Source organism: Chrysochloris asiatica, unplaced genomic scaffold (genome assembly GCF_000296735.1).
Source record: "Chrysochloris asiatica unplaced genomic scaffold, ChrAsi1.0 scaffold00214, whole genome shotgun sequence".
Lineage (NCBI taxonomy): Eukaryota > Metazoa > Chordata > Mammalia > Afrosoricida > Chrysochloridae > Chrysochloris > Chrysochloris asiatica.
Genome location: NW_006408732.1, coordinates 3,955,852 through 3,976,549, shown reverse-complemented (window position 1 = coordinate 3,976,549; position 20,698 = coordinate 3,955,852). Strand labels below are relative to the sequence as shown.

The 20,698-nt window shown below is 39.4% G+C and overlaps 1 protein-coding gene across 1 annotated transcript in view; it reads left to right on the top strand.

Annotated features, from left to right (window-relative positions):
- Nucleotides 1-20,698, top strand: part of FRAS1 (Fraser syndrome 1) — a 797,189-nt gene that overhangs the window by 306,867 nt on the left and 469,624 nt on the right. The window contains exons 4-6 of the mRNA XM_006872899.1: nucleotides 7,989-8,081; nucleotides 17,718-17,877; nucleotides 18,863-18,996. Of these exons, the coding sequence (XP_006872961.1) occupies nucleotides 7,989-8,081; nucleotides 17,718-17,877; nucleotides 18,863-18,996 (387 nt within the window). The remainder of the gene's footprint in view (nucleotides 1-7,988; nucleotides 8,082-17,717; nucleotides 17,878-18,862; nucleotides 18,997-20,698) is intronic.

Genomic DNA, 20,698 nt, shown 5'->3' with positions numbered 1-20,698 from the left:
TCCCAGGATTGGAAGGGAACAGAGCAGGCCACTGGTTCAAGTTCAAGAACTAAAGTTAGATGGAGAACCAGATGCAGGATCCAGATCCAGCACAAAGCAAAAAAGCTTTGCCCAAGTGTCCAATATATAGGGAGTAGGCCACAGTACAAAGGAAACTTCTTTTCGATTGATTGGCTGCTTGTAGCAGTCCTTGTCATAAAGTTGATTACATTATATTAGAGCTCATAGTGGGGGATAAGCCGCTGAGAATCCTGACTCAGTCAAGATGACACAAAAGCTTACTTATCAAAAGCTTCATGCTTATACAATAAATAAACTACTAGCCGAGGTTTTCTCTCCGGTCTGACAGATGCCAAAACTACACAGCTTTCATATGTTGGTGGTGGTTGATGGTTATGTGCTATGGAGTCAGTTCTGACTCACAGTGACCCTCTAAAGGGTTTCTGAGGCTGTAAATCTTTACAGGAGCAGAAAGCCTCATCTTTCTCCCGTGGAACCACTGGTAGTTTCGAACTGCCAACCTGGAGGTTAGCAGCCCAACTCATAACCAATACACTACCAGAGCTCCTTGTTATATGTTGAGTAGGTGAAAAGTCATCGACTGACATCTTGAAGATTATTTTCTAAAAACCTCATGTGATATGCCACTGATTGTATTCTTCTGCTACCAATGGGATCCTTCAGAACATAGGACACTTTGACTCAAGAATGTCCTTGTATTTATCCAAGACTGGCTGATAATTCCTCCTTTCCTCTCTTAAAAAAATTACATTTTTTCCTGACTACACGTCTATTCTGTTAGGATAATGTTTTTTCTGGTTGCTGACTCTTTTCTTTTAAATGTGAATCTGTTTAAAACAAAACAAAACAAAAGGCTTAAACTTTGCATTTTGAACACTTGAAATTCCCTAGAGAAGATGAATTATTTTCTTTAGAAAACATTCTGTCAACTTCACAAGCACAGTTTATTTTTCTAGTTTTTTTGTTCTTGCCCCCTAAGTAATTAATCTTGATCCTTTCTATCATCTAATGCTAATAAGTTTCTGCTCATTCCTAACATTCAGGTGAAAGTTCTGTATACCTTTAAAATGTATTCTTTTAATGTTTGCTTGCCTTTATTTCTGAGAAACTCGGCACACATCACAAATGCTGATAAATTTGGTAATATTTTGTTACATACTATGGGGACTTTCTGTTCTTTTGCAATAAATACTCACCCCCAAAAGATCAATCTTTGAGTTGCTGAGTAACTTAAGTCAGCCTCGGAGCTGCTGGTATGATACCCTCCTCTTTTGACATGAGTAACTGTGGTATCGCAAAAGCAGTCCTGAATTAAATGTGAGAAGAAACTGATTGTATTGCTGAAAGCTAAGCGTGTTTTCTACCAAGGACCAGATAACTGTGGCCTACAGACCAAACCTGCCCATCACTTCCTTTTATATCCAGCCACGAGCTGTGTTTTATTGTTGTTGCTTTTATTTTTTACATTTTTAAATAATTGGAAAAAGTCACAAGAAGAAAATTACTTCTGGATGTGGAAATTGTATGAAATCAAATGTCAGTGTCCTTAAATAAATTACTGGAACACAAACATGCTTATTTGTTTAGGTATTGTCTGTGACTGCGTTTGTGCTATGATAATTGTGACATGGACACTTTGTGATCTGCCATGACTAATATGTTTATTATCTGACCTTTGATAGAAAATATTTCTGCCCCTTTATTAATATTCTGATTTCATCCCTTCCTAATTTGCTCTTCTAGTTTTTGGATATAAGTAAATGGCCACTCCACTTTCCCAATGGCTAAAACTCAATTCCACACTTTTACCTACATCCACTATTAAGTATATTAGCAAATCCCCAACTCTTCATTCACAAGATAGCGCATCCATAATGTTGACTTCTCTGGTTCCATCTGATACCATCTTTTGTCTGGATTCTCACGGTAACCTCTTAGCTGCTTTCTCTGTTTCTGCTTGTAGTCTTTCACTCTAATAAATATTTCACTTGATCGAGCGGTCAGGTGATCCTATTCAAATTTCAGTCACATAGTGTTGTTCCTCTTCTTAAACCTTTTCAATGGATTCCCTTCTCACTCAGAATAAATACTCATAATGTCCTTCAAGGTCCTCTGTACACATCTGACTAAATAATAGCCTCTCTTCTTCGCCTAGATCTAGACACCAAGCCTAGTTGCTGTTTCCTGAACATTCTAGGGACACTCAACGTAACAGTCTTTGTGTTTTGCTGCTCTTACTGCCTGGATTGCTTTCTCCAATGTATATCTTGATTCTTTACCTCTCTAGGTCATGCCAACTGCAATTCTATTTAAAATGTCAAATCTCCAACCCCTGTCACATCTTTTCCATCCCACTTCCATGCTTTATTTTTCTCTTTGGAACTAGCCACTAAATACCATGCTATAGATTTTGTGTTATTTCCTCTTTGTTGTCTATTTTATTCACTGCATGTCCTCAACACCTGAAATATGATAGGAATGCCACCACTCATCTGTCATTTTGTTGTACTGTGGTAGCTTGCATATTGCTCTTATTCTGGAAGCCCTGTCATGGATATTTTAAGTGCCAGCAGGGTTAACCATGGTGGACAGGTTTCAGATGAGCTTCCAGATGAAGACAGACTAAGAAGAAGGAGAGATGGACTACTTCCAAATACTTAGTCACTGAAAACCTCACAAATAGCAGTGGGATACTATCAGCACCAGAATACTGAATATTGAAACATGATGAAGAGTACCAGTTTATTATCAGATCTAGTGCCAGAAGATGAGCCCCTCAGTTTGGAAGGCACTCAAAATATAACTGGGAAAGAGCTTCCTCCTCAAAGTAGAGTTGGCTATGATGACGTTCCTGGTGTAAAGTCTTCCTAACCTTCATTTACTGAAAGGGCACAACTCAAAATGAAGAGAAACAGCTGTAAACATCCATTAATAACCAGAACATGGAATGTACAAAATATGATTATAGGAAAATTGGAAATTGTCAAAAATGAAATGGAATGAATAAGCATAGATATGCTAGGCATTAGTGAGGTAAAATGGGCTGTTATTGGCCATTTTGACTCTGACAGTCACATAATTTACTATGCCAGGAATGACAAAGAGGAACAGCATTGCATGTGTTATCAAAAAGAACATTTCAATATATATCTTGAAGTATAATGCTGTCTGTGATAGGATAATATCCATACGTCTACAAGGAAGACCAGTTAATACAACTATTGTTCAAATTTACACACCAACCACTGAAACCAGTGATAATGAAATTGAAAATTTCTACCAACTTCTTCAGTCTGAAACTGATCAAACATGCAGTCAAAATGCATTGATCATTACTGGTGAACGGAATGCAAAGGTTAGAAACCAAGAGGAAAGATGAATAGTTGGAAAATATGGTCTTACTGATAGAAACGATGCTGGAGATTACATGTTAGAATTTTGCAAGGCCATTGATTTCTTCATTGCAAATACCTTTTTTAAACAACATAAAAGATGACTATAAAGATGTACCTCATCAGATGGAATACACAGAAATCAAATTGACTACACTTGTGGAAACAGACGGTGGAAAAGCTCCATATCATGAGCCAAAACAAGGCCAGGTGCAGACTGTGGAACAGATCCTCAATTGCTCATATGCAAGTTCAGGCTGAAACTGAAGAAAATTAAAACAAGTCTGCAAAAGCCAAAGCATAACCTTGAACATATCCTACCTGAATGTAGAGATCATCTGAAGAACAGATTTGATGCATTAGACACTAAAGACCAAAGACCAGAAGAGTTGTGGAATGACATCAAGAACATCATAAAGAAAGAAAGCAAAAGGCCAGTAAGAATACAGGAGAGAAGGAAAAGACCAAAATGAACGTCAGAAGAGACACTGAAACTTGCTCTCCAGTGTAGAGATGCAAAAGCAAATGGAAGAAATGAGGAGGTAAAAGAGCTGAGTAAGAAAATTTCAGAAGGTAGCTTGAGAAGACCAAGTTAAATAATTTAACATAATTTGCAAACACCTGGAGTTAGAAAAGCAAAAGGACAGTACATGCGCAACATTCATGGAAACGACAGTCAAAAAATCAAACGATGTATTGCATTGGGCAAGTGTGCTGCACAAGACCTCTTTAGAATGTTGAATATGTCAGTTTGAGGCCTAAGGTGAACTTGACCCAAGCCATAATATTTCTAATAACCTCATATACATGTGAAAGTTAGACAAAGAATAAGGAACACCATAGAAGAACTGATGCATTTGAGTTATGATGTTGCAGGAGAATGTTAAAAGTACCCTGGACTTCCAGAAGAGCAAATAAATCTGTGTTAGAAGAAATGCAGCTACAATGTTCCTTGGAAGCCAGGATGGCCATACTTGTCTCTCATACTTCAGACGTATTGTCTGGAGGGACCAGTTCCTAGAGAGGGATGTCATGTTTGGTGAAGTGGAGGATCGGAGAAGAAGAGGAAGACCCCAATGAAATAGATTGGCACAGTGGCAGCAGCAATGGGTTCAAACGTGGCAATGATTGTGAGTTTAGCGCAGAACTCAGGCAGTGTTTTGTTCTGTCATGCATAAAGTCACTATGAGTCGGTACTCACTCAATGGCATCTAACAACAACATAGTAACAAATGGTAGGAATGAATGAAATATATTTTGATGGAGTGAATGAATACATGAGAGATGAGCCTAAGGAGTTGTAGGTTCAAAGTTATGGAGGGCTTTGGATACTGGACTAAGCAGCTTGCAATTTTATTCTTTAAATGATTAGGCTATTAATGAAGGTTTTAGGCATAGGGGTAGCATGGCCATATTTTCCTCTTAGAAACATCTCTCTGGTTTTCAAAGATAGTGGATTATTCTCACAGTACTGAGACTAGATTTTCTGTACTGTGAGAATAATCTATATGAGAGAGGATGAGTACTTAAAATCAGATTACTAGTAGTTTATGGATCAAGAGGAAAGGGTGGCTTCAGTTAATATTTGTTGTTCTTGTTGTTAAGTACCCTCAAGTCAGCTTCTACTCATAGCAACCTTCTATGGGGTTTGAACCAATGTCCTTGCAATTCAAACCAACCTGTGTGCTTTATCCTACAGGGCCATACCAGGACTCCTCAGTTAAAATTTAGGAGATAAAATCAACTCAGCTACCCAACATACCATCAAGCCAGAAATATGGGCGTCATCTCTCCTTTTCCTTTTTCTCACTCAATTGCTGCCCATCAATAAGCCTTTCAGTTCTGTAGATTTTATCTCAGTTAGTATTTAGGAGCTAAAATCAACAGAACTAGAGGGCTGATTAGATGGGCAGCAACTGGGTGAGGAAAATGAAAAGGAGAAATGGCTTCCATATTTCTGGCTTGATGACACGTCGGGTAGCTGAGTCACTGACTGTAATTAAAAATATAGAAGAACAAGGAAAAGCAGTCTGTCTGGGAGGGAAATAATGATTTCAGTTTGCGGCACACTGAATTAGAAATGTCCACGAAGCAGCCAAGTAGGTGGCAAGGCAGAATATATCTCTATGAGTGTCATCAGTATACAGACAATATTGCAAATCTTTAGTATTAATGAGCTCACCCAAAGAAACTATGTGGGAAAAGATACAGGACCAAAGAAAGAATTTAATGAACATATTCATTTAAAAGGTGGTGAGAAGAGAGAGTAAACTTGAAAACATGAACATGGTATGGTTAGAGAGGTAAAAGGGAAAAAATGGCCAGAGAAGAGAGAAGAGGAGAGAATTTCCTGAACAAATTAGTTTCAACAGTGTTGATCACAGTCAAGGGATGTATATTGGTCCATTGAATTTTGCAATATGGAGGACATATGTGGCCTTACTTTGGCCAGTGTCTATAGAATGGTTATAACGAAACATTGCTACTTAGGTTTAAGGAGTAGATGGAAACTGGACAAAGGAAAACTCAGAAAAAGCTAGTCTTTTGAGAAGCTTGTCTGAAAATGGGGTGGGAAGACATAGGACATTAAGGTAGGACTATTTCACTTGAGAAGTTTCTTTGACTTTTCCCTCTCCCTGACCATTGAGCCTAACTCTGTGCTGCCATGGGGCTTTGGCTTACCTGTATTTTAGCCCATTTCCAGATTGCAACTGCTTGTTTATTTGTTTACCTTTTTCCGGACTCTGAGCACCTGAGGGCACGAGTTTTATCGTTTTCATCACCATCGTCCAGCATAAAGAGTGGCACATAAAATGTGTTTAGTTCGTATTTGTAGAATGGCCAAACAAAGTCTCCCTGGGTCAGAATTCACCCAATGGCTGTACATTTGTTTTTTGATAAAATATATATTATAATATATCTATATATGTATAGCTAGTGGTTACGAATCGGGCTGCGAACCTTAAGGTCAGTGGTTCGAAACTACCAGCTGCTCCGCGGGAGAAAGATGAGGCTTTCTACTCCCGTAAAGATTTACACCCTCGGAAACCCTATACAGGGTCGCTATGGGTCGGAACTGACTCGATGGCACATAACAACATAACAACAACATATATCTATATCTATATAATGTATATAATATGTTAAAATATATAATATATACATTATGCCATTGTTAAGTGCCATTGAGTCAGTTCTGGCTTATAGCAGCCCTGTATAAGGTTTCTGAGGAGCAACTGGTAAGTTTGAATCTCTGATGTTGAGGATACCATCCAGTACTTATCCTACAGTGCCGTAAAAATATGAGGAAATTATGTTTTTTTTATAGACACACATGTGTGTTTTATTCAGCTAGCTAAATTTGTTGTAGACTTTTGTCCTGTGGACAAGTCATAATTTCCTGCTATGTCACCCACTGTAGGATGAGCACCAGACCACAAGGTTGGTTTGAACTGCAAGGTCAGAGGTTCAAACTCACCAGCTGCTCCCCGTAAGCCCTATACAGGGTCACTATAGTTGGAACCTACTCAACGGAACTTAACAACAACAGCAATGATGTGTAGAAGGAGTCTTGGTAGCATAGTGGTTACATGTTGGGCTACTAACTGCAAGTTCAGCAGTTCGAATCTACCAGCTGTTCCATAGGAGAAAGATGAGGCTTTCTGCTTTTGTAAAGTCTCAGAAACGCTATACAGTATTGCTATGAATTGGAACTGACTCGATGGCACACCACCACCACGACCACCAAAGATACATAGTGGAGGAACAAGATGGGTAAAGGATCTAACAGAATCGCTAGACGCAAAGGCAAACGTTGACTCCTTGGTTGATATTTTTAATGGCTGTTAGATAAATATATTTTTCACAGTGGCCAATGGACGGATAGTTTACTTGAAAACTTCCCAGCAATCATAGAGGATCAGGTGGTGACACATTCTTTTGGCAGTATCACATTTAGAAGAAACGCAGTTGAAATGACAGAAGCCTTGACAAACAACAGAGATCTTTAAAGGAGCCAAGGGATTTTAGCTGGCTCACTCCAGTGTATGGGATCCTTCCACCATGATGCTGTTGCCTCTCATAACTTTGTCTTTCAACTCCAGCCTCATATGCCTTGCTGATGTTCTTCTCAACTAAAAATGAACCAGAGGAACTTTGGTTCTCACTTTCTGGCTGCATCTGGACTCCCTAGGACAGCTGGAAGACATGCCAGATACCCCAACAGCAGGAAACAGCACCCTCAGAGAAATAGAGTTCTGTTATCATGACTTTTTGTCTTGTGTGAAACTCAAGTGGAGTGTTTTTAGTGAGTAAAATTCTTCACTTCATTACATGTGAAAAGATGTAGGCAATTTTCAAATAAATTACTTTCACACGGGCATTCATTTTATCTTTAAGAGAAGCTCATCTTGACCGAGAAAATCTCTTTTGTCTATTTATTTGGTTCGTACTCTCCATTATTGTCATCCATGGAAACTTATGAGATTTAGTAACCTAAGATGACATGGGGTCTGATGAACCATTGTGACTCTTCTGATACTGCTGTTTTACACTGAGCTGTTTTTAAATGCTTAGGGAGAAGTGCTTCAGATACCTGCCAACCAATGCTGCCCCGAGTGTGTCTCGAAGACTCACGGATCTTGCCATCATGATGGGAAAATCCATGTGGTAAGTGTTTTCTGACCCGAGTTTGTTTCTGTGTCTGTATATCAGTGACAAGGCAAAGCTGAACGTTAAACTTGTTTTGACTTGAGGCGTTTTTTTCCCTTTATCTGAGCTGTGGAGGACCGGAAGCTCTTTTCTCTGGACAGTTAGATTTCTTGAATAAAATTAAAACTGCCCTACTTATTCCATAGACGTAACCTAAATATTTGTAGATTGTATTTGGTTCATATAAAGGCTGGTCTGGTAATGCTGATGTTCAGGGACTTGTGCTGCATTGGGTTCTAAAAGCACTACTTTGCATTTGCGTTACTAATACAAACAATCCCGAAGAGTGAGTAGAAGAGATATCATCATATAATTTCTAGACTAAAGATGGAATGATTCAATTACAAAGAGGTTGATATATTTGCCTAATGTCATATTAAGACTGAGTAGTGGTGGGACCTGGCCTAGAACTCAGGTTTTTTAACTCCTAAATTAAGACTCTTTTCCACTTGGTAGATCTTAACTTCAGCACTGCTGATCTTTTGAGTCTGACAGTTCTTTGTTGGGGAGATGTCCTGTGTATTGCAGGATGTTCAGCAACATCCCTGACCTCTATGCACAAACATAAATAGCACTCCCTCCCCTAGTTGGGACAAATGAAGATTCCGGCAGCCGTTGTTGAATGTCCCCCAGGGAGCACCTTGTCCCTCTGCACTAAAAGTCCTGGTATGGTGCTGCAGGATAAGCACTCGACCGCAAGGTTGGTTTGAACCGAAAGGTTGGTGATTCAAACTCACCAGACGCTCCTTGGAAACCTTATACAGGGTTGCTATGAGTTGGAACTGACTCAATGGTACTTAACATCAACAACAAACACTTAGAAATGTGTGGTGCTTTTAGGATAAACACTGGACTGTTAACCACAGGGTCACTGGTTCAAACCCACTAGCCAATCCTTGGATACCCTATACAGGATCACTATGAGTCGAAACTGTTCCATGGCACTTAACAATAACAATAAAATTAGAAAGTCATCTTAGAGTTCTTTCCATACCCTTTGGGGATTAATTTAGAGGTAATAAATATAGATTGTGAGCCTAGGTGTAGTGTTGTAGGATAAGCACTGGACTGGTAACTACGAGGTAAGCAGTTCAAACCCACCAACTGTTCTAAGATACCCTATTAGGGTTGGAAGCTATGAGTTGGAAACAACTCGACAACACGCAAAAACAATGACAAAATACGGATTATAAACACCATTCCCAAGGTTTATAGTAGAAATTTTGAAAATAGAATCGCTATAGTTCCTTTGCGGTCGTACCTAAATGTTATCCCGAGGCAGCAAGTGAAGTTGAATGGAAAGTGATGGAAAGAGGCTCTGTACTTTAATCCTCACCTTCCACTTGATACCAAACTTTCCTCAAGTTAATGCCTTTACCTATTCAGGAGAGAGCCTAGGTAAGCAGGATTTGATATATCCACTCTAGACTGCTATTCAGTGTGCGTACTTAAATCACAGTGGAAACAGTGCACATTCCCTGTGGGACAGGATCATCTGACTCGAGCTACTGCTTCTTAATTACATGAGGAAGCTGCTCTTTCACTTCTGCACAATGTGTTGCGGAAAGACACCCAAGCGGGGCCCTGTGTGGGGGCTATCTTCATACCACGCATCACCATGTACTGCTCGATTCAGCCTGTGTTACAGAGTGTGGTATAAACTTCAGTGCCATAGCACAGGATCCTCGGTGAGGTGGAATCAGATCCAGGGCAGAGTGGTGGTGGAAATAATGCCAGTTCATAATGATTAGAATAGGTATATATTCAGCTGGGAGATAAATTAAGGTCAGAAACTGGGAGCGAGATCTCAAAGAGGGACATGGGAAGTCAGAATTCAGAAAAATGTTTTCATGGACCACTTACCATTTGTACTTTCCTGTAATATATTTGTATATGTGTGTAATCATATTTTGATTAAGATACATAAGAAATTGATAACATTTTCTATATCTTTTAGTAATCTTCCCTACCTATTACCTAGCCTGGCAGTTAGCACTGATCTTTTCCCAAAATAAGTGCTCAATAAATGTTGATAATTGAATGCCTTGATTAGTAAATCCCTTCACCAACATCTCCATGTCCTCACTCCAAGGGTATATTGATCACAGCCTGGGTGGCTGGGCAGTTTCTTAAGTCACAGATCAGCTGCTGGGTTAGAAATCCTCTCAGCCTTCTGCCTTTTTTGGAAGAGTCAGAAACTGCCTTGGGTCCTTCTTTTGCCTCCTTGCCACTCATTTCTTATACCATGATAACCCCATGCAGAAAGCTCTCAACCGGGTAACACCTGTGTCTATGTTGTTCTCCCATATCAACTTTCAGCATTTCTTCCCTCTGAACAAGGGAAAGAATCACCATCAACATCAGCCTAAGACTGATTCCTGTGAGGTGATGCCAACTATACCTCATATAGCACTCTTTACTACTTTGCTGTGTTCAAGAATTCATTGCAGTGACCACATAGAACTTAGAGACAATACTCACAGTTATAGAGTTGGTTAGGTAAGTAACTGGTCACAACTTAGGATCAGAAATGCTCAGAATACAGTTCTCAGCAGTGCTCACAGGTACACTTCTTTCTGGCCTCTCAGCTTCAACCTCTACCCGGTGTGGGCAATTGTTACACAGCTCTTTTAGTTCAGTTGATAAATCACCTCCAGAACAACCTGCTCTGACAGGAAGCCTCTGCCCAAAGTCACACTTGCCCCCACCTTGTCCCTGTTTAAGTGCCTAGAGGTAACGCACTCCACCAGCAAACCTGCTGCTTGAAGGCACTCAGCAAATTCTGCTGCTTCTCTTGCCACCAGTTCATCACTACCATTTCTCGCCATATCTCGCTGTGTGTGGTATCACAACTCTGTCTCCAGAATCAAGGAGGTTCAGTGCAGGAACATGGGGCTGTGCTGTACTCTTGGCTCTTCTGTCTTAATGATAGTGAGAACCATCTATCTGCCTCTACATGGTCCCTGTTAGGGGTCCATACATCTCATTTGTGTAATCCCATCCAACAAGGGTGCCATATATGTTACTTACTCCATTACAAGCTATTCAGTCCCCTGGCTGGACCACAAACACTTCACATTTATGTAGATCTACCCAGTCAGGACTGGTGTGGTGCTGTAGGATAAACACTGGACTGCTAACTGAAAGGTAGGTGGGTGGTTCAAACTCTCCAAACACTCCTTGGAAACTCTACAGGGTTGTTATGAGTTGGAAAGGACTCTAAGGTACTTAACAATAACCCAGTCATTTGGAGTCCTGGTGTGATGCTGTAGGATAAGCACTGGACTACTAACCACAAGGTCAGCAATTCAAACCCAGTAGCCACTGCTCAGGTCAGCAGTTCAAACACACCAGCCACTGCTCCTCAGAAATCCTATACAGGGTCATTAGGAGTCAGAACTGACCCAACAGCATTTAAGAACAACAGTAATAGCCCAGTCATTGAACAGTGAATAAGGAAGAGTATAAAAGAATTGATGCATTTGAATTATGGTGTTGGTGAAGAATACTGAAAGTATCTTGGACTGCCAGAAGAACAAGCAAATCTGGCTTGGAAGAAGTGCAGCCAGAATACTTCTTAGAAGCCACGATGGCGTGACTTCATCTTTCATACTTCGGACAAACTGAGGGATCAGTCTCTGGAGAAGGACATCGTGCTTGGTAAAGAAAGAGGGTCAATGAAAGAGATGAAGACCCCAACAAGATGGATTAATACAGTGGCAGCAACAATGGGCTCAAACTTAACAATTGTGAGGATGGTACAAGACCATGCATTGTTTCATTCTGTTGTGCATAAGGTTGCTATGAGTATGAACTGACTTCATGGCACCCAACATGGTGGGAGCTACAAAGACTGTGGCTAGGAAGGCCTTAATAAGTAATTCACAGCACTATAGCACTCTATTCGACTTCTTCAATAGAATTTGTTGTTGGCTGACATGTGTTGGTTCTGACTCATAGTGACCTTGTACAGGGTTTCTAAGGAGCAGCTGCTGGATTTGGACTGCCAACCTTGTGGTTTAAGATCCAGTGCTTATCCTACATCTCCACACCAGGAATCCTCAATAGTAGGTTGACTTTTATTTCCCAAAATTGAGACAAACTTTTCTAATTTTAGATTTAATGAATGTAAAGTGATCATGTTTCTTGACTTCTTGTCCTCTTCCTTGCTTCTTCTCTTCATTAGATTCTTCCCAGATCTAGCCTAGCATTATTCTATCTCTTGAGTAGATTAAATGTTTGTCTAGTTTTGGTCTGGGTCTCCTCTTGCCACTTGCGTTGCTAAATTTTTCTGTAATTCTTGCAGCCTTTTGATTTACCCTTTCAACTTGTTTAGGAAGCAGCTGCCAGAACATTTTCTTCTCTTCTGAATAGCAGTAATCTTCCCTCTTCAGCTTCTGGCTTACATTCCATAGGGCAAGTGATGGAGACCTTCCAAGTAACTATAAAATAGCCAGGTATTTTAAGAACTTTGCAATGATTATCTGAAATAGAAGCCTTCCCCTAAGATAAAGATCTAGAAGAGGCTTTAAGATACAGTGGGTGTGGCAGGGAGGATGGGATTCAAGAAAAGCAAGGTCAGTGATGGATTGAGTTCAGGACTGCAAGAGCTGGCAGCAGCTGACCCATATTGTTGTTGTTAAGTGCCGTAGTGTCGGTTCTGAATCACAGTGACCCTTTGTAGGGTTTCCAAGGAGCAGCTGGTTGATTTGACCACTGACCTTGCAGTTCAAATTGACCTTGGCGTCCACTGCAGTATCCTGCAGCATCACACCAGAGCTCCATTATTAATTTTTTTTTTTCTTTTCTTACAGACTAGGCAGAGTTTTATACAACTAGTATCCCAACAAGTCAAGTCTTAAGATCTTCCCTGGAGTAAGGGAAACAGTTGAGCCTTTTGCTAACATCAGGACTGTTTGAGAGTGTTGGTGGCTTATTGTAGCTAGGATTTGGGGAACCATTACATCCATGACCTCTCCAAAGACATCTCTTCGAATTAACTTTTGGATCTATGCCCAGCATTACCAACCAGTCATAGAGACGAGTTGTTCGTAATGTGTTTTTCTAAAGAATGTTGGAGTGCTTTGTCCCTTAATTCCCTACATGTTAGAGAGAGGAAAGGACCATTAATACCATTCTTTTCTCTTTACTAATTTAATCCAGCACTGGATAATGTCATGTCTGAAAAGATAGTGGTTGGAGGTTCACTGAAAAAGAAGTGGCAGGTGGCAATGCCCTAATGCCCACACCTGATTGAATAGAGACATGGGTAGAGAGAATTCTGTTCACTCTGCCTGGCTGTGAGGTTAAAAGGAGAACTAATTTACGTGTGTGGGAGAAAAAAAAATGAATATTGAATTTTGCAGCCTTATTCTCCCAGATAGTTAGTATTCTGGATCTATAACTTCATAACAGGAACAAACTATATGAAGAAAAATTATTTTTTGCTCTGCCAATAAGCCAGGCTTTATAACCTTATCTTGTTTTTGGACTTAAGTCAACAGTCAAACTTGTTAGTTGACTATACAGAAGAATATATTTAAGCTGCTGCCTACAGAATTCACTTTTTTCCCCAGCATCAAGAATCTCATGTTTTTCGAAGGAATTAATGGCATAGTTGAGACAGGGTCTTGTGGGCACTTTGCTTTGTTAATCTATTACTCTTTGATTTTTATAAAGCTTTTTTTGTTGCTGTAGGGTTTATTTTTAAAATAACATATTTGTAAATGGGATTGAAGAACACTGTGAAATTAAAAAAAAAAAAAATTGTAAGAATAATAATCTGCAATGTCCAAACCCCATGTTCTTGATGCTGGGTATTTGCCATCATATCAAGAAACCAGCTAAGCAGAGAGTTGAGAATAGTTCTTCTCACTCTCTGACTTTGGACCACCATCTGGAGCTTCTCCTGTGACTTTGACATTAAGCAATGAAGCCCCCTTGCCAAATGTTCTCTGTTATTCTCATCATTCTCAACCTTATTGTGGAGGGGGAATCTACAACTTAATTTTACGTCTCTTGAGTTAGATAATAGATTCATATCATCAGAGAGCTCAAAGGTACTGGAGAGATTAACTAATACAACCTTCTCATTTTACAGATGAAAAAACTTTGATGACTGACAGGCTGTTATAATTAATTTTTGTGGTCTCTGTCTGAAAGGTGATGTGATTGTAAATGTTTAAGAAAATGACAGTGTTTCCTATTAGGATAAAAGCAACTAAGCTCTTGTTTTAATGAAGTGAAATGTCAAGATGTTTATATGAAATTTAGCTTTTAATAAAACAAAGAAATTCAATTCAAGTTGTTTTATGTACGTTCTTCTAATTTGACTTTATTTAAGCTATATAAATGATTCGTTAGGTATTTAAGTAGCAATTTACTTTCTGAAGACAAAAGTAAAAGTGTGTTTATCAGTGAAAATTTAGAAAAGTATAAAATAGGCAAATACAATTACTCAGTAATCCCAGAACACTGAGAACCACTGTTAAGATCTCTCATTTTATTTGGGAGGGGTTGATGGTGAGTGGAGATAGATAAATAATGTACTTATATATTTACATCATTGGAATTATACTGAACTTGTAGTTTTTATCCTCATTTTTACATATAACATAGTGTTGTAAATTGTTCCCTAGCATACTATTGGAGAACATGATTTTTAATGATATAATGTTTATTCCCTATTATTAGGCATTTGGATAACTTCCAATTTTGACTAAAATATTTCCAATCTCAGTATAATTGACACTGAAATGTGACTTTTAGTACTAATGTCTTTTTATATGTTGCTGATCATTTTATTCAGAAAACATTTAAAGCGTGAAGAAAGCATCTAAAGATTCTGAGTATTGAGGCTTGTGGAATCTGTGAATTTCATTGAAACGGTTCTGTTGGTAATGATAAAACCCAGTGGTACTATCATGGGTACTGCCGTCTCTTTCCATGTGTGATTACCATAGGTAGTATCCCCACTCCCAATCCTCAACCCCCACCCCCACCCCTGCTCCAGAACAGGGGATAGCTTTACAAGTCACCAAAACTTAGTCTACAAATTTAAATCTTCCAGTATCAGATATTAAAAGGAAAAAGTGTATCCAATTTTCATTCTAATGAATACGTCTTTGCTTGGAAAAGAGTTGAATATTTTATAAGTTAATTACCAGCTTTTCAGTTGGGATATTTACGCTTTTCTTATTATTTGCAAATGCTTTTATATATTAGAGTTTAGTTCTAATTGATAGATTCTGCATGTGTCTTAATCAGTGTGTCATTTGCCTTTTAATTTTGTTTATAGTACATTTTGACAGACTTGAAATCTTTAACTCATCAGACCTGTCAATTTTTCTTTTACAATTTCTTCCTTGCCTTGATGCTTTGGCCTTTCTAGCATAAAGGTCAATTGCCTACTGTCTTTTTTATTAGCCAATACTTGGTGGACTTGCTCATTTATATGCTATCCTGAATTGGAAATTTTCTATATAATTATAGTAGAAGTAAAAATTGATGGGAGAGGATGTGACCTTAGCTTCTGTGACCATTCTTGGGATGCACAGCCAACACAAAAGTGTGAAAGGGAGAGGGAGGTCTTGAGACCATGCAGTAGAAAGAGGCGAGAGGCCGGAATACCTCCTAGGGCTACATCCTTCATTTGATCCATACAATAGCGCAGTGAAGGAGACATTGTCATAATCATTCTATTTTATAGACAGCAAGGGAACCATGGTGGCACAGAGATTTAGCTGTTGGGCTGTTACCCGGAAGGTCAACTGTTCATTTTGTGCAAGACCAATGAGGCAGTCTGTTTCTGTAAAGAGTTACAAACTTGGAAACCCAGTGGAACAGTTCTGCTCTGTGTAGGGTTGCGCTGAGTTGGAATTGACTTGATGGCAGTAGGTTTGGTTTGGCTTTTTGGTTTTCTACATTGAAAGCTGGGATTCAGAAAGATTAAGTCCCAAATCCAGGAAGGGCAAAGCTGGAATCTGATGTGTGTGTCCTGTATCAAGTAAGCCCTGAGTTCCTTTGGCATGGCATTGTCACCTGCATTCTTACCTTCTGTTGTACTCCCAGGAAATCCATCTAGAAGAAAGCAACCTTCATGGGAATGCAGTGAGGACCTAGTTCCCAAATAATTGAATGACTTACCACCTATTACCATTGTTACAATAATTATTTTTGTTTTTGTTAAGTACCCTGGAGTTGATACCTACTTGTAGCAAACCTGTATAGGGATTCCAGGGAGCAGCTGGGTGAGCTTGAACCGCAGACCTTGTGGTTCAAACCAACCGTGCAGTCCAGTGCGTTAACCCACAGCTCTACACCAGGACTCCTATTACAATAATAGCTCAGGTTTATTGGTAATTCCAAAATGCCAGACTTTGTGTGCTTGCAACCAGGTAGCAATTTGGAGAATTAAGGGACCTCGGCTTGTTTATATAAGACAAGGTTCCTTTGTGTTTGAGAGAGATGGAAAATTATTCAGAATGCTGGCTTCAAGAGAAGCAAGAGGGTGGTTATATTTTATGCTTCTCAATGATGCTTACAATTGTAATCCCCAGATTACATTTAGTGACTAAGCATGTCGAATTTGTAATTTTTTTTTTAAATAGAAGCCCCTATAAGATTTGTGCTGAATCATTATATGCTACATTTAAGAGAAGTAAAGGGAACAAGTTTCAAATTTAAGAAGACATGTAGAAGAAAAATTAAAATAGGGAAAGGTTTATTCATTAAGTGAACATCTTTCAACAATTTGTGAAGGACCACCATTATTCTGTTTTGCATTGAGACCATAGCACAGTCGAACAACTACTCTCCTGAGCAGTCAATGTATTTGTTGTTTTTTGCATTCAGGGTCAGCTGGCTACTCCCCATCACATGTGAGAATGATGGATTTAGATATTTTTGTTTCTCTGAATTATATGGTAGCCTCAGACATGGATCAGTTAGATCATTAACTCAATACAAGCATTGGGTGTTTTGTGTCACAGCATGAAGTGAATTGGGGGCATTGTGAATAAGCCGGCCAGCTACCTACCTCTGGGAATGACAAGTCTTTGTACTCTGTGGGTAACTGGCTGGAGCAGTGCATCCTGGTGATGATCACACTTGAGCCAGGACCAGGATTATTAGAAAGGGAGGGAGAGAAGGGAAGCCAGAATGTGTATGAGCAAGAATATGAGAACTAATCAGGTGAAAAGTAAAAGGAAAGATAGGAAACTGGGCTAGAGTGAGAAAACTATATACCCATTATAAAGAATACAATAGATGTGTGTGTGTTTTGCTTTGAACTTTAGAGAATGTTTTAAATAATGGGGTTGGGGTAGTTGTCTTTCTGTATTTTCCTAAAATCTCAAAAAAAAAAAAAATCTTAGGGATAAAACAAAGAATGGGAAAGGGAATTTTTAAACTGATCTCTGACTCAAAAAGTTCCAAACCCTCAGAACCTTACAAGCTCAGTGCCTTTCTCTACCTTTCCTATGTAGGCATTTAATCTCCATCTTTAGATTGTGTAAGAGAAGGGTTGTTTCTGTTTGGGGGGTATTGAAAGCCTGCTTTCTGGGACTAACCTTCTTTTTTCCCCCCAACACACAGCATGGGACAGAGTGGGTCTCCTCCCCGTGTAGCGTGTGCACTTGCACTCATGGAGATGTCCGGTGCACCCCCCAGCCATGCCCACCACTGTCATGTGGACACCAGGAACTGGAATTCATCCCTGATGGCAGCTGCTGCCCAATCTGTGTGGGCCCTGGGAGTGAGTATAAGCCTGCAGACAAAGAGCTTGTAAGAACTCTTTGCATTTGAGGGTCACAGGGTGCTGCCCCAATCCTTCTTTATTCTTTCTTGCTTAATGTAGCTCAGAGACCTCTCATCCCCATTCCTTATTGGATCCAAGATGTGATCATGCACTTGGAAGGAAGGCAACACTTCAGAGAGTGTGAGGTTGAAACAGATCTTTAGAAGCTCTATTCTAAAGTTGGAATTCAGTGAGTCTCTGGTTTGCTTATTGTATCATGGCCAGATGTATCCATCTGCATTCACAGCTCTTGAGAAGGAAAAGAAGTATGAACTTTCATATGATCTTATCATATGAATGTGTGAGACCAAAGTAGTTCTTCCTGCCCTCTTGGGGGCAAGAACAACCAGCATGTCAATTCCCCATGTAGTATGGTTAAGTGCTCGACTACTAGCCAAAAGGTTGGTGGTTCAAACCCACACAAAGGATCCTTGGAAAATAGGACTTGGTAATCTGCTTCGGAAAAGTCACATCCTTGAAAACCCTACAGAGCCATTCTATTCTGCACACATGAGATCACCATGAGTTGGATTTGACTCCATGACAACTCACAAATCAGCCATCTGTTGGCTTGTCTTTCAGATGACATAATGCATTTTCCTAGCACATACAGAGTAGGTCGCACACAGAGCATTTATCTTCATTGCATCCTAACTGAGGAGATCATGCTGCCTGAATTCCAAGGCATGGAGCTTTTCTGTGTAGCAAGTCAGGGACATACTTTCAGGTCTTCTCCTTTGAGTCCACTCTCAGTTCTCATTGACTTCAATTACAAAAAAACAAACAAATCAAAGATTAAATTAAGACAGTCAATACAGTAATTGTAGAGCATTAAGCTCTGAGTCATGGGGTCCCCTTCTGACTGGGTGGCCCTGCCATGAAGCTGGTTCAGGGATCAACAAAAGCAATCATCCCAGTAAATCTTCTTTCTGTGGTCTTACAGAACCCTGCTCCTATGAAGGCCACGTGTTTCAGGATGGGCAAGACTGGCGGTTGAGTAGGTGTGCCAAATGCATGTGTAGCAACGGGATCGTCCAGTGTTTCGCAGCTCAGTGTCAGCCTCTGTTTTGTAACCAGGTAAGGAAGACATCTCAGAGTGGATCCTTCATAGTCTAGTAACTTCACTGTTCAGGAACTTGAGTCTCTTCTGAGATGATGTCAGATGGGCTCTAGAAGCCCTAGGAACAAGAAGCAAAGGCTGTTTTGTTTTCCTTATTGTTTTGGAGACCACCCCTGAGACATTTCTTTTACTCTTAGAACCTATAGATAGATCTAATTACCAGCCATTTAGGCTAATTGTTACATAATGAAACTGAGCCTTCAGGGTATACACGAGGAAGCTGCCAGCTCAAATTGCAGATGTTCCAAAAATGTCAAGCCTAAACATCTGGAAAATTCAGGGAATGACCATGTTTGTTATTATTTTTCAATTCATTATAAATATTTTGATTTGGGGATAATGTTATTATCCAGAGGTATACAATTTAATTCTTATAGGATAATGAGTCAAATTACCAAGGGGTTTACTCTGGGGATGTTTAAAATAGTGAGATCTTGCTCTTCATTTAAGGCTGATCGGATTTTCAGAAACTTCGGTTCATCATGCAAATTTAGAAAAAAATTAGAAGAAAAAATCACTGTGGTCTATCTGGTATTCTATATTTATATATTTTAACTCTTCCAGAGGCTTCTTTGTATGTTCCGAGGCAGTTGACAGATAATCATGAAAGAAGTTTGCCTCCGGTTGCAAAATAGCTCAATTTTGATCGAAGCAAAAGCTGGAAGCCAGCATTCTGTTGATACAGAGAAGTACTTTGTGTCAAATAAAACAAAATCAATAACATGGCATATTGTGACAATTGGGCAATATTTTTAAAGGCAAACAAAAGGCAATTAGACAAGAAATGCTAAATGCCAAATAAAGGGAAAATGTATCTAATTGAGAGACTAGATTGTATTACCCACACTTCACCAACTACTGCGCACATGTCACTTCTCCCTACTCATCACAAAATCGTCTCCTTTCGGATTACAAATGAGCTTCTTCGTAGAATTGCGTGATATTTTAGGCTACAGGACTTCTTCCATTCAGAGGACATTGTGGTGTTGGGCATTTTGATTAAGCTCCTTCCAGCCTAAGTTCCCTTGTGTATGAAGAGCAGTTAAGCAGTTTGCCACCATTGCAATAAGGGAGATGAGCAGGAGGAAACACCCCATTGTGAGTCTTCTGCTTTAATTCTTCAAACACTTAGCCACAGATTGTCCATTAGGGAGCCAGACACTGGAATATTTGAAAGTTCTGGTTTCCATTTCAAAGCATGTTAAACATGTGCTCAAGCTTCACACACTCACTTCTACATTGCATTAATTATAAATTATAATATAAAAAGATGAAATTTGGTTCCATACTGTAGATATAAATTCATATGCATGCATTCTAAAATTTTGGAATAGGGATTTTTTTTTTTTCTGTAGATTGATTTGAATCAGTCTTGTATTATTAAGTATAATTTTTGACATGGCATTAAAAAAACATTATCAGATCATTTGAAACCACTTTTCTTGAGTTAATGTCGTTATAATAATAATTGTTACATAGACTGATACTGTAAGGTGGGTGCTGTAGAGTTAATGCTAGTGTTGGAAAATCATCACCCCCCCCCTCATTCCCTCTATCTCACCACTACCATCACTAAACTATTATCATCATCACCATATTCGAAGTGTTTACTGTGTGCTGGCCATTGTTGAAGAGCTTATAATCATCATAATAACTGTA